General features: G+C 50.4%; 1 protein-coding gene across 2 annotated transcripts in view; it reads right to left on the bottom strand.

Moving 5' to 3' along the window:
* Positions 1–374: 374 nt before the first annotated feature.
* PRICKLE2 (prickle planar cell polarity protein 2) overlaps positions 375–13643 on the bottom strand; it is a 103494-nt gene continuing 90225 nt past the window's right edge. For both annotated transcript variants that reach the window (XM_059856729.1, XM_059856730.1), the window contains 2 exons: positions 12547–13410; positions 375–2246 (listed from right to left, as the gene is read on the bottom strand). In XM_059856729.1, coding sequence (XP_059712712.1) covers positions 1378–2246; positions 12547–13410 — 1733 coding nt within the window. In that variant the 3' untranslated portion in view covers positions 375–1377. The remainder of the gene's footprint in view (positions 2247–12546; positions 13411–13643) is intronic.

Genomic DNA, 13643 nt, shown 5'->3' on the forward strand with positions numbered 1-13643 from the left:
AAGCACTGGGACAACCTGGCCTTGGCTTGCAGCTGGGATGGCAGAACCCCAATGGATTAAAGCACACAGAGAACAAACTCACATCCACCAGAATACAACACAGCTGAGCCCTATGCAGGGGCCCTCTGCCGTGGCGAGGGGCTGGGCTGAGCCCCCCAGGGGACAAGCCCTGGCCACAAACAGCCCCAGAGGGGCGAGGGCATCTTGCCAGGCAGGAGGGACCCATGGGGAGCAGTTTGCAGGTGTTCTCATATGTCGTAGGCAGGAGGCAATACTGAGACTTCCACTTGGTAATGAACAGCAGTTAACTCAGGAGACTAGAGCACCATAAGACAAGTCTATATTCAAAACAACGTCATGCTGACATCACACAATTGCACCATTTACACTTTATTTACTCCAAATAATAGTTCAATGTTTAGTAACTTCAGCGTTCTCTACAGAGGTGTGAAATTCCTTCTCCAGCTTTGGTAATTTACAATGTTGCAGACATTTGGTAGTTCTGGTCTTTCCTATTTAATAATAGTAATAATTAAAAAAAAGGCCCTTTTGCAGCTGTCAGGGGTTCCTGTATCTGACTGATGGAGTGTACCTGCAAATCATAGACTTCAAAATGCCACTGAGGCTTGTCAAGATGTAATGAATCAAAAAACATTCTGTTTATTGACCAGGATCAAAACAAATAAACAGAAAAAGAGGGTTAAAACAAACAAAAAAAACCAACCTGAAAACCAATGAAAACTCAGACTCTCACTGATAAACTTTAGTGATGATGAAATGGAAAGCGGGGTCCAAAGTATTGTTTGGTTAGCTCTGACTGAAAACAATTCTGAATGTGCATGCATTTTCCCAGTGACTCCTAAGATATAGAAATTCCTCTGATATTACAAAATACAAAAATATTTTCTCCAAACTCTCATTTACATCGCATTTACAACAATCATGGAAATAACTTAGGCTCCCACACTGTCCAAGAGACAAATCACCTACCAACATGGCTAATGGAAAACAAAAATGTGGTGGAAAGCAAAACCTACCAGCAAACTGATGCTGAGAGTCAACAGTGGCAACCAAAACGTACGGACAAACAGAGCTCACAGGGGTGGCAGTATCTGGGAGAAGGAAGAGAAACTACTGGATAAATATTACAGGCTAAAGTGAACTTCTAAAATTTTTATCTCCAAAGTAAGATGTGCAAAATATATTCACTGTGCCCAGGATTATGACTATTTATAGAAGCCGGTCTACAACCTTCTTAACAAATCCCTACTCTTCGGGCCTTTTTTTTTTGTTACAATAAAAGCACTTACATGATCTAAAACAGTGCAAGATCGTGAGTTAATTTACATTCTCCCAAGGTGCCTGGCAAGGATGCCATTAGGATATGATACAGTTCTTGCTCTTCTGTCTTTTCCGGCTGTGCAACTGTCCCCTGGCCCCCACCGTGGAAGACTTGGGCATGCTGTACGAGCCGTACTTGTGCAGCAGCTCCTCGCTGGTCACGTACCGGAGGCGGGCAGGCTGCGGGATGGGCTCCCCGAGGAAATAGCCCTCGTTGTCGGACTCCGAAGAGGAGGAGCAGGTGGAGCACCAGTCGTACTCGGCAAAGTAGGGCCCCCATCTCTCGCCCAAGTGGTTCTGCAAGGCAAGATCCGACACCGTCCGGGGACAGTGGCCGTAGACATCCCTGCAGGGACCCTGCTCCATGGTCTCCCTGCAGCTCCTCTGGTGCATGAAGGGGTCGTAGTCGTCCCTGGCTCGGAGCGAGGGTCTCTCCTTGAGGCGGTAGCACTGCTCGCTGGCCAGGTGCAGGGCGTTGTCGGAGCGGGAGCGCCGGGAGCGCCGGGGCCGGTGCGGGCGGTAGTGCCGCTCGTCGTCGCGGAGCACGGTTCTGCGGCGCGTGCGCTCGCTCATGGGCGTGTGCCTCGGGATCTCCTGCGGGCCCAGCTTGCCCCCGGGCACCCCGCTGCCGTAGTCGAAGCTCTGGTGCATCCGCCCGTGCGACGGCCGCTCTTGGTAGCCGAGGGGGCTGGCGAGGTCGTGCAGGGTGGGCTCCATGTCCTGGTACTGCTGCACCGACAGCAGGCTGCGCACGGACTCGGCGCTGCGGAACTGCATGGAGGAGTTCAGGGTGCCCATGTTGCTCATCTTCTCCGAGACGTTCATGCCTGAGTCTTTGCTCAGGTCAGGCATGGAGAACCTGGAGAGGTGCTCCTGGCGCTTGGCTCCACCATCTGCTGAGAGGCCTTTGTAGGAAAAGGGTAAAGGGGAAAAAAAAAAAGGAGTTAAGAAAGAGAATTTTCTGTAATTTTCTGTCAGTGGAGATGCAGGGTGGAAGCTGGTTTTGGCCCAAGACTTCTGCTTTAAAAAGTAACTCAGTGGTAGTGATCCTGTCCTGAAGAGCCCTTTTTAAGAGAAGGACTTCACTTTTTTTTTTAAAGAGCAGGCAGTTCCTCCTTTGGGGAAATCACACCAATTTAAGGTGTTTTGAGTTGGACTCCAAGCTGCTTTTCACTACTTCCTTTCCCATATGTCTGCACTGTCTGTGACTTGATAGGAGTAAGCAACGATGCCAGGGAGAAATCATGCGTCAGAGGTAGCCTGAGGCCTCCTGCACGCCAAGCTAACTAGTGCCATGATCCAGCACTCACACCTTCTGCAATGACAACACATTTTGGAGGACTAAACAATGTCAGTGGCAGATGAAAACGTGGCCACTGACTTAATTCAGGGCTGTCACTATGCTACACCTCACAGGTCCCTTGAATGACACCCGTGGAGAGATCAAAGCTGCGGTAGGTTTCCCAGGAAGCAAGGAAATGCCCAAGCACCAGAGGGTCTGCTGAAGCTCCCTGTGAGCAGCAGGACAGAGGGAAGGTCAGACGATCCCTGCAGATATCCAGGGAGTGGGCAGGAGCCAGAAACATGAGCTCCACCTTGATGGGCTGACCTGCTTGGGAAGGTGACCCATTAGATCTCTCCAATGTGCCAACGAGCCCTGAGCTTCTGCAAGATGCTTTCCTTCAGCCCAGGAAGCCTTCACCTGGCAGAAGGGAAGAAGTGGGGTGTCTGCTCAGCACCTGCCTGTCAACAAGAAACTCAATGCACCCCACAGTGCCCTAGTCCTTGGCCGGTTTCATGGGTGTTTCCTGACTATTTTCTGACTATCTCCCTGTTGGCTTGACAACTGGCAGCAGTCACTGGATGCATTGCAAGCTCAGGACAAGATGTTTCGCAAGTTATTTCAAAGAAAATCCGTTCCATCCCAAATCAAACGCGGAATGTTTGCTTTGGCACCCTTCTCCCCATCCCTTCTCCCACAGCGTCCCGGTGCAGACCAAACACTGTGCACTGTCAGCAGAATTTCCAACATGAGGCACAGCCTTTATGCAATCACTAACAATTTATGACTTTGTAAATTAATTATAAAAAATAACAACCCAGCCCACAATTCAAGAATAAAGCCTTTTTTTCCTTAACAAAAGCTGTTTGCATTTCATCAAAAGCTTGGCTCCTTTCACATTAGCTGCTGCTGCTAAACCTGAACAAGAACAAGGGTTGATGTCACTACCCCCACTCATGAGCTGCTTTAGGGGTTCCTTGGGCTCAGCCTTGAAAAGATCAACAGATCTTGTAAAGCTGGGCAGAGTTTTCCAAATCCTGCTTATGGTGGCATCACGGAGAGCTTTAGCCATTAGTGGCCCTCACATGGTTTGGTTTTGCTCCCTGAGTTCCAGCTTCTTTGCTTTTCTGCTGTTAATGAGGATGTTTTTGGAGTTTATGATTACAGAGGAAGGTAAAGTGAAGGATCCCTGAACGCCAGAGGAAGAGGGATAGGCTGGGTTAAAAACAAGGGAAAGCCATGTTTTTTTTTAAAAGGACACACTTTTCAAGTCAACTTAATGCTTTCTTTTTTCCTCCCTAAGTCACACTGACTTTGAGTGAGCAAGCCCAACCCCACTCAGTGCCCTCTGGAAAAACCCCAGTGGATGGGCTTCCTGCCCCCCTCGAAGACCTGTCCACCCACACTCCACACTCCCGTTATGTTTCTCCTCCTCGCTGGAGCTGCGATTTTCTGCCTGTGAACCCAGTGAAGATGTGACCCATCTGTCACATCAGGCACTGCTCCCCATGTCCCCTCCTGTGCCACTGTGGAGGAGCCCAGCAGCCCCTGGGGAGGGAAAAGCAACTTGGGAACATGTGCAAAGACTTCCTGAAAAGCCAGAGCAACAGCGGGACTGCCGGCACAGCTGATCACAATGAGAATCATGGCTGTTGACAGCCCAATGTGGCCTTAATCACATCTGTCACACAATAGCTGACACCAAGGAAAATGAGCCCTCGGTGACATTTATGCAGCACTTCATTAAGGGAGCCGGTGCAGCTCCGCAGTAAAACGAGCAACAGCACTGCTGTGCAGAAATACAGCTCCAACACCACAGGATGCTTCTGTGGCATCAACACATTGATTTTGGCAGCATCATTAAAAAGGGGCTGACCTTGCCTCACTCACAGGGGTGTGGCAGGAGCTGGTGCTTTGCTCCCAGCACCAGCCATATCAGATAGTAGCTGTGAGTCTCAGGTGCCCCTCACAGCCATCTCCCTCCTGTGGTCCTGATCCAGCAAGAACAGAACAAGTGTCTGGGCACAGGCTCTGGAGACATGGCAAGAGTGAAACAGTACTTTCGAATTAAACAAGACATATCTGCATCCTTCACATCACAGACAGGAATGATGTGGCCAAGATCAAGCAGGACAACCAGGAGGGAAACCTGTTTCCTTTTGTGTAGAGTAAAGCAAGCTGTGATAATCGAGGTGCTCGGGCTTGGGAAGGGCAGAGCCAGAGCTCCACTGGTTAAGTTTGTGCAGGACAGGGGTCTGCAGCCCCTCACACACCTCCAGCAGACAGCCATGAGTGCTTTAGTCTCTTCCCCTCAGAAGGCAGCACGAGGGAGTTTGTTCAGACAGGGATCCTGTGACCACGTGAATGGCTCATGCTCAGAGTGCAAGGTTTAATCAGTCATGGGGATGTTTCTGGCTGATCATTCAGACAGCTTGATTATAATTAAGCACAAACATTCTGAGATCTTGATTTGCTGGGAAACTGCTGATTGTAAGAGGAATCCAGCACTGAACATGTCCATCACCGTTCCAGCACACAAAACTTGGGGTGTGATGGAGCCCATGCTCAGGAGGCTCTGATGCAAAGCCAGTCCAACATCCAATGGCTTCATCTCTCCAGATGACAGAGTGGAAAAGGCTCTATGCTGAGGGCAAGATGTGTCTTCCCAGGTAGACTGGGCAGGCTGCACGTGCACAAGTCTTTTTTATGGGAGCCACGCTTGGAAGTGACCCAGCAAGCCATGCCACTGGGAGAGGGAAATTATTTTATCTGCTCATAGTGACAGAGAAGGATTTATTCCACTTGCTCAGGAGCAAAGCTGTGCTTTTCCAGCTGAAGGCACTGAGAGCTCTGCATGGCTCTTATAGTGCCCAGGTCCAGAATGCAATCCTTGCAGAACACAAAGGTGTCTCCAGGCTGAATTTTACATTTATACCAAGGCATCATGAGCAGGGCTAGGCCCAGATTAGTCTTTCTAAGGTCTCAAAATGTTCCTCTCTATGGCTCTCTGTGGAGCCACAAGACCTCAGGAGGCATAGTGGGAACAAGCCAAAAGTGCTCCAGTCTGACCGCAGTGAGATCAGGGGATAGCAATAACCATTTGTCAAAAAAAATTTCATCTAGAAAACATGACCTGGGAATAAAGTTTTAAAGAGCAGAGGTTGTTTAGTCTAGAGGAGAGAAAGCTGAAGGGGATAGAGTAACAACCTTCAAAGGCAGAAAAAAATGCTTGCAAAGAGGAGGGAACACATTATTCTCCAGGTCTGCTGACTCCTGCAATGGAAGTTTTAGATTGGAGAAGAAGAAAACTCTTGCTGAGTAACCCCAGCAGAAGGTGACTGGGGCAGGCTCTGGCACTGGAGGGTTTCCCTGGCACCCAAAGGCAGTGAGTGACCAGGCACATGCAGGGTGTTTCCAGATTGCTGGTCCCACACTGCCCTGGATGGGGCGAATGTAGCACCAACCCTTGTGTCCTGAGGTCATTTGCCATTCCAGAGCTACACCCAACCATGAGGCCCCATCTTCTCGAGTTGCCAGTATTGATGTGCAGCTGTTGCAGCTCCTGCCTAATGAAGTGTTTAATCTGGGAACACAGCTAATAACCCAAGAGAGCTGTAGTCTGGAAGAGCACATGAGATGAGACCCCACCGGGCAGCCCTGACTTTCTCCCAATGAAGAAATGTGAGATTTTGTTTCCCAAGGTCATCCAAGGGAGCAGGAGCTCTGCACTGGCCCGTGGTGTGGGATGGTCGTTACCACATCACCAAGACCATTCCAAGGGTGCAAACCCAGGTATAACATGCTGACACCACCAAAATCTACTTCTGTATGATGCTCTGAGACTCTGAGTACATCCACTGCTGGCTGCCCCAAAGGCTCATGCACTGGAAGAGATGCCACTGCTGCCTCCAGCACGGTGCTTCGGCCAGTGGCCGTCCTGGAGCCAGACTGGTGCCAGCACCACAGCACACACAGACACAGCAGGTTTTTCTGCTGCTGCTCTCCACTGCATGGGGCTGCCAGGCTCAATATTTCACCCTGGAGCCATGGAAACATGTGCTTTTCCAATGAGCACAAGGGAAAGCTGCAGCTCGGCTGTGGGTGCTCAATATAGAAGTGGAGCTAGGCTGCAGCACCAAGAAAACCAAGCAGGTTTCTGGGTAACATTCAGGCTCACTAAGAACACCCTGTACCATCCCCTCTGAAGTCAGGCCCCACCCCTCCTGAGAACCATGTTTATCCCTTAAACACTGCCAAGGGAATCAACACCCCAATAAGCAAAGCCACAGCACAAAGAAACCCCTGGAGGACATCACCTCTACAGCCTTGCCACAACAAAGCACTCGGAGTGCTTCAGTCCCACTGTGTGCTTTGCTAAATGGGGGCTGCAAGTTGCATTATGAATTATTAAAGCAGTCAGCAGATGACAGCAGAGAGGCCCTAGAGAGTGCGTGGGCTGGGTGTGAGGCTGGGAATGGAGCCCCCCATGAGGGGAAGCAGCTCCCAGCCCCCATTAAATCAAACTCCCCGTGAAGCTGTGCTAACACAGGGTGAGCCAGCATCCCACTGCAGGAGGGCACCAGCCAGGGAATGCAAAATATCCTGACATAGGATGTTGCAAACAACTAGGGCTTTGCTGACGCTTGCTTCTTGCCTTAACATTTATCACAGCAGACACACACATCTGTGCATCACAGCTCTCACCACAGAGCCCCACAGAGGTGCCTGCCAGCACCAAAACCCAGCACCCAGCCCCAGCAGCCAGTGTTTAAATGCAGTTATAGATGCACAGGAGGATACTGCACAGTGCCTCTTGTGTCCAGCCCCCTATTCCAGAGCCTTCTCTCTCACACAGCATCAGGCATCCTCACCACCCCTCAAACAGGGTTTATTTCAAGGTCAATCTGTAGAACTAAAAAGAAATTTAAGAAGAAAACAGCCTGCACAGAGCTTTGTTTATAGATCAGCTCCATCTCACTTCTGAACAACCTCAGGCCATGCAGAAATAAAGCAGAACTTTCATGTAACTGGAAATCATAGAAAATAAACAATTTGGGGGAAGACACAGCCCCTACCAAGTGGATCACAGTCCTACCAGCCTCCCATGGTATGTCCCCATGTGTGACCCATGGATGTCATTGGGTATTTCCCACCCAACCAGTCCTTTCCAGCTTGGTGGAAGAAGTCCCTTGCTGCTTGGAAAAAAGTTGGATTTTAACCTAGAAGCTCCCCTATAGCTCCTTTACCAGCACTCCCATCTCCTGCATCCTCCCCAGCTGATGGCCAACAAGCCATGTTGGGGATGATGCTTCCCCCAGTAACATCCTCCAGAGTCCACTCTGGTTGTCCCTCTGGTTTGCATTACCCCACCTGCTCTGCACTGTCCATGTGTGACACTGAAGGGGTGAAGACATGCAAGAGGTTGGCCCCCACAGCAGGCACACCACACCTCCCACTGTTGAGTGGCAAAAGGCAAGTGAGGGGGAAAAGAAATGTTCCTGACAGTTTTACAGTCATTTAGCATTGGAACTTTGGGGTGGAAAACCTTTATCTTCACATCAGTTTTGAAATTATCTGTTTTGGATTAGGAAATGTTATACCTGTGCCTCAAAATTGCAGGAATTCCCCCCAGGGATCTGATCTTCCAACTTGGAAGCAGTTTTGTGCTGGCTGTGTCTGGGAGAAGGAGAGTGATAAGAACATGGTGGAGAGCTGGGAGCCTCCTTTTTTCATAGAAAAACTCAGGGACAGCCAATGTGTCACTTTCTGCATTGCATAACTCAGCTGGGGCACTTGGGGTAGCCGCCCTCTGCAGCCCAGGGGAGAGAGGAGCACATGGGGAGGGAGACCAGCATCCAGACCCCTCACTGCCATCCCTGAGGGTGTTCAGGAGCTGCCCCCAAGCCCCCAGTGCATGACAGGCTGGGTTAATTCATGTCTCTCAAGAAAATACAACCCTGGCCCTTAGTCAGGGCTTGTTCTTACCCTCACCTGCCCTGCAGCTTTTAGCTCCTCTGCAGGCAGAGGAAGAAAAGGGACTGGAGGCAGCTGATGCTGTTCTGTCTCTCTGCAGCTCAGACAGGCAGGGATCAGCCCTGTTCTCTCTGCTTTCTGGTTATATCACAGTTGTCTAGTCCTGGAAAAACAAACTATTTGGGGCCTTTGGGCATCACACAACACATGATGACAAGCACAGTGTGTGCCATACAAATGAAATCACATTCCACCCTGTAATAGCACCAGTTTAACATATTTTTAAACTGGATTTATGCCTGTGACAGATGTTCCCCTCACCCAAACTCATTTTCTCAAAGCATCCTTAAAATCTGTTTCTCCTTTTACATGCAGCAATGTCACCATTCAGCATGACTTCTACTTCCAAAAGGTTCCTGCTCTCTGTAAGCAGCACACAAAGGGACTGTTCCCAGAGAACAACATTTAGCCTGCAGGTACTTTCTTGAATGGGCTATTTGACCAGCTGCTGTTTTGTGGAAATAACTGCTTGGAATTAGCAGAGTTCAGCTCCTGATTTCTAATTCCACTGCCAGGCACATGCAGCAACTGCAAAACCTTCCTGGAGGGAAACACAAACACAGGGAGTAGGGCTGATGGGCCAAGTATCTTTTGGGAAGTGATTAACCTCTGGTAGGATCAGGCTTCTCATCATGAGCAAACCTTGCTGGACAAATTCCATCTCAGCATTGTCCCAACTGCTTAATGCAGGAAGCTACAAGCCAAACATTGCTACAGGATCCACTGGTTTTTGTTCTTGTTCCTGCCATTAAAAAACCCCAACAACCCAAAACCCCCAAAAGTAGACAAAGGAAGCACAATATAAAAGATAATATAAAAGAAAATCAGCAAAAATGAGCTCTCTCTTAGAAAACAGGCTGAGAAATACTGTTTCCTTTTTGCTTCTCCATCAAATGGCCATGTAGTGCAGGATACAGTCTCTAAGAAGCTGTAGCAGATTGGAGTCTGTTGTAGCCTTCAGCTGATGGCAGAATAGAGATTTTCAAATAGAAACATGGAAGGGGGGGAGAGATGCCCTCCACCAGCGGGAGACACTGCCCTTTGCCACTGGATGTGCTTAAATCCCATCAGCATTTGTGGCAATTACACAAGCACAAACCAGAGGACAGCAGAGACACTCCCACCTAATTCCAACCCCAACACAGAGCACAAGCAGGGTCACAGCCACCTCTGCCACTCACATGTCTGCTGTTGCAGCACTGCCCATGGTGACAGCAGAGCACTGTAATGCAGCACTGTAAGGGCACGTGCCCAGGATTAACACGGTGTCTCACCTCTTTACTAACCCATGGGGAATTGGCTTTAAAGTGATTAAATAGAGCCTTTTGGTAAGGTAGAAACCTGGGGTCTTGCAGGAGATTGGGGTCACGTAGATCTTGACCCACACAATGGCTGACCCTGAAATATTACAGGGAGCAACATCTGCTCACGGCAGGCAGCCTTCCGGCCAAAGGACAGGGATTAGTGCTGCACAGCCCTGAGTTATCTGCATTGCTGACTGTCTCCAGCTAATTAGCAGTTAAGTCGTAGTAGAAACATCACAGCAAAATCCGCTGCCAGGGAGGTACCAGCTTTTCACATGTGCTCTCCAGGTCAGGGACTGTTTGCCCTTCAGCTCCCTATAAAAAACAGACTGTTTTCAGCGATGCCATAAAACCTTAGATGGATGCGGCGTTAATTATTTCAAAGTGAACGGTGGAGCAACCCTGCAGCACTGGTAGCTCAAAGGGACTTTGTATGTGGATGCCTGGGAGGTTCTGCAGGGTGGAGGACATGGGGTGAGCCAGACCCCCCAGGCTGTGGTTGGGGGGAGCTCTGTGGGGAGCTCGATCAGCCACAGCAGACAGTGCAGGGATGGGAAAAGCCAGGCACGGGGTGCTGTGCCCTGACATCACCTGACCAAAGACCTGCTCTCTCACAGGCCTCATCCAGGTCACCAAATCTCCCTGTCCTCAAAACACTGCCAATTAAATGGGATGATAAGTGTGTCCTCCATAATTGCAGACATGGCCGTGGGGGAGTTGCCTGTTGCTGCTGCAGTGCCCCTAGCTCAGCTGAGCCAGCTCCCAGAGCAAGGAAAATTATTAGAACCTTACACATTAATAAAAATATTATCACCTCACTCTGCAGAGAAACTATGAACACCCACTGCAAGCCCCATCACGCTGAGCATCTGCTCCAGAAAGCTGGAACACAGCAAGCCATTAAGGCAGTCTGCCCCTGAGGAAACTCAGACTCTGGCTCTGTATGGTAGATAGATGCCTTTGGGAGGTCTCCCTCACAGCATTTTAAAAAGGGGTTTCTAAAATGAAAGGCAGAATGATTTTCACTTTGATATGGAGGCCTTGCCATATTTTCTGTGTCTTGACCTATATCCCCAATAATATGTTACACTTCAGCTCCAAAGCATGCAACAACCTCTCCACTGCTCAGGGATTGCTCATCCAAGCTTGGTGTTGCTCAAGACTCTTTGTACTGATGGGGTTTACACAACACAAGTTTTCAGGAACACAAAAGGCTTTGGAAATGAGGAGCTTTGCTTAGGAAAACCCTGTTTTGGAAAGCAATTCCCAATTCCCTCGCCATTTCACATCTATTTTTCCTCAGTGTATATCTGAGACTGTTTAAGCAAAACCCTTCCCAGCTCATTAGCTTCTCCTCTTTCCCCCTGTTTTTCCACTTGCTGGATAGGGAGATCCAGGCTGAAACGGAGATCATTTCACATCTTGGCATGGGGCTGGCAGCTTCCATAAACAAACACACCAAACCCCAGATGAGGAGGCACGGGCATAGCAGAGCAAACCTGTCCATCCAGGCAGGGCAGAGCCCAGAACTGGGATTCAGGGGGGCTCAGGGCTCTGTGGGCTTGGCAGTCCTCACCACCCATTGCCAGCAACTGTGGGGGATCCTCAGGACCAGGCACAAACACCCCACAGGCCACTCCCTGCCAGCAACAAGGCAGAAGGGCTCCATTTTGCAGGGGTTCAGATGCAGGACCTGCCCAAATCCAAGCAATGATTGGTTGGAACAAAGAAAAGCCAGGGGAGATGCAAAGAAAAAGCAAGGCAGCTTCTCTGGTGAGCAAGCCAGGCTCAGTATTCACTTTTCTGAGTAGTTCTGTGCTGAGGGATGTGGGAGCTGTGGTGGGCGAGCGAAGCAGAGCAGGCTGCAGGAGGACAGAGCCTGCCCAGTGCCAAGTGCAGACCAGAGCCTGTGCACACACACACCCATCCCTGCAGCCACGAGTGAAACCCAAACATGTTTAAGGTGAGAGGACTGAGAAATATGACCCTGGGATGTGCTCATGAGAAACAAGTTCAGCCTGATGGGACAAACATCTTGCCTGGCTTTTCCCTGCAGTTTCTACCAAGGGGTTGGGGAAGAGGAATTAAAGAGCTGTGCATAGAGGGGGAGGAATTTCTTTTAACTAGTCACGTGCTTGAGGACTGCATAACATTCAAAAGGGGTTAACTGGGCCTATTTCAAGGCATTCAAAAATATTTTTAGCCTGCAAGGGCAGCTGACAGCAGTCCTTCAAGTGCTGAAAGCTGGAATCTGCCTCTGCATTAGCAGTTGGCCTTGATTTTCCCCCTCTCTTCACAAAAGGGAGGATTAAAGAGTTTCAAAGCATTTGTTTTGAGCCGCACAGAAAGGCCAGCCATCTAGACAGCTCTGCATTTGGTAAACAAGCAAGCAAATGGAGAGGAACTGTCAGGCTTGTTGGGACCTGGCAGACAAGCCTGTCACTGAGCAGTGGTCCCCAGGCTTGGTTACCCTCATACTGGGAAGACACCAGAACACAAGGGATTCAATTGCATGGAGGGTGTGCTGGGGTGGTTTCAGGGTGGCAGGAGCAGGGGTGACATACCTGTAGCACTGGGGTGACATACCTGTAGCATTGGAGAGTGCCAGGGACTCCATGGAGCCCCGGGGAGTCTGCTCGGTGGGCGTCAGGTCCTCTGTGAACTTGAGGGCATTGATGGGGTGACGGGTGCGGCACTGTGATGCTGGCATCCCACCCTCCTCTTCCTCTTCATACTTGGGGACTTTGACACTTCCTCTGGTCTCTGGGAAGCTCTGGTTGGACATGTCACTGTAGCTCTCCTGTGAGCGGAGCCTCCCTGAGTAGTAGTCCTCTCTGCAGTCCTGGATGAAGCTGCCACCGTGGCTCTTCATGGCCAACGAGGAGCTCCTCTTTTGGTTGCTGAAGTGTTTTGCCCATAAATCCGACTGCGAGCCTGGGACCTGGGTGGGGTTATAGGAGGTTCTTATGTTGCACTGGCTGAGAAGCTGCAAGGGGGTTTGAGACTGGCTTTGCTCCATTTTGCCCCCGTAGTGATAGAGCTCATCCCGGCTCCTCCACAAGTGGTCCCTGTTGAGGCTGGGTGTCTGGCTGGCCAGGCTCAGCAGATCCATCTGCAGGGACAGCGGGTCCACGTCAGTGGAGAGGCGGTTGGAGGTGACCTGCAGCTGGTTGCAGGGGCTGCGTGCCCCCTCCTCGCCCTTCCCCTTGTTCTTGCCGATCTTGGCGCTGCGCCGCGATTCCTTGGCTCGCGCGCTCTGGAAAGCCGAGTCGGAGGAGTCGGAGCCGTTGGGGTCATCCCCGATGCTGCAGGCCCTGGAGCAGAAGATCTGCCCCTGCTTGGGCAGGAAGGGCCGGCCCAGCAGCGACTTCTTGCACTGGGCACAGCAGAAGCAGGTCTCGGTGGCGTGCCAGTGCTGGCCGTCGTACGTCATCTGGCCCTGGTCAATACCTTGGGAGAAGATCACAGTGTCAGGTTCATCTAGCACTGCACTCAACATCTGCATCAAGCCAGGCTGGATGGGCTTCTGAGAAATCTGGTCTAGTGCAAAGTGTCCCTGCTGATAGTGAGTGGTTGGAATGAGATGACCTTTAAGGTCCCTTCCAACCCAAATTACCCTATGACTCTATGATCCCCTATGAGTGACATGCACTCAGCCTCCCTCTTGAAAACCCTTTTTCAGG

The sequence above is a fragment of the Haemorhous mexicanus genome, chromosome 11 (genome assembly GCF_027477595.1).
Source record: "Haemorhous mexicanus isolate bHaeMex1 chromosome 11, bHaeMex1.pri, whole genome shotgun sequence".
In the NCBI taxonomy this organism is placed as follows: Eukaryota; Metazoa; Chordata; class Aves; order Passeriformes; family Fringillidae; genus Haemorhous; species Haemorhous mexicanus.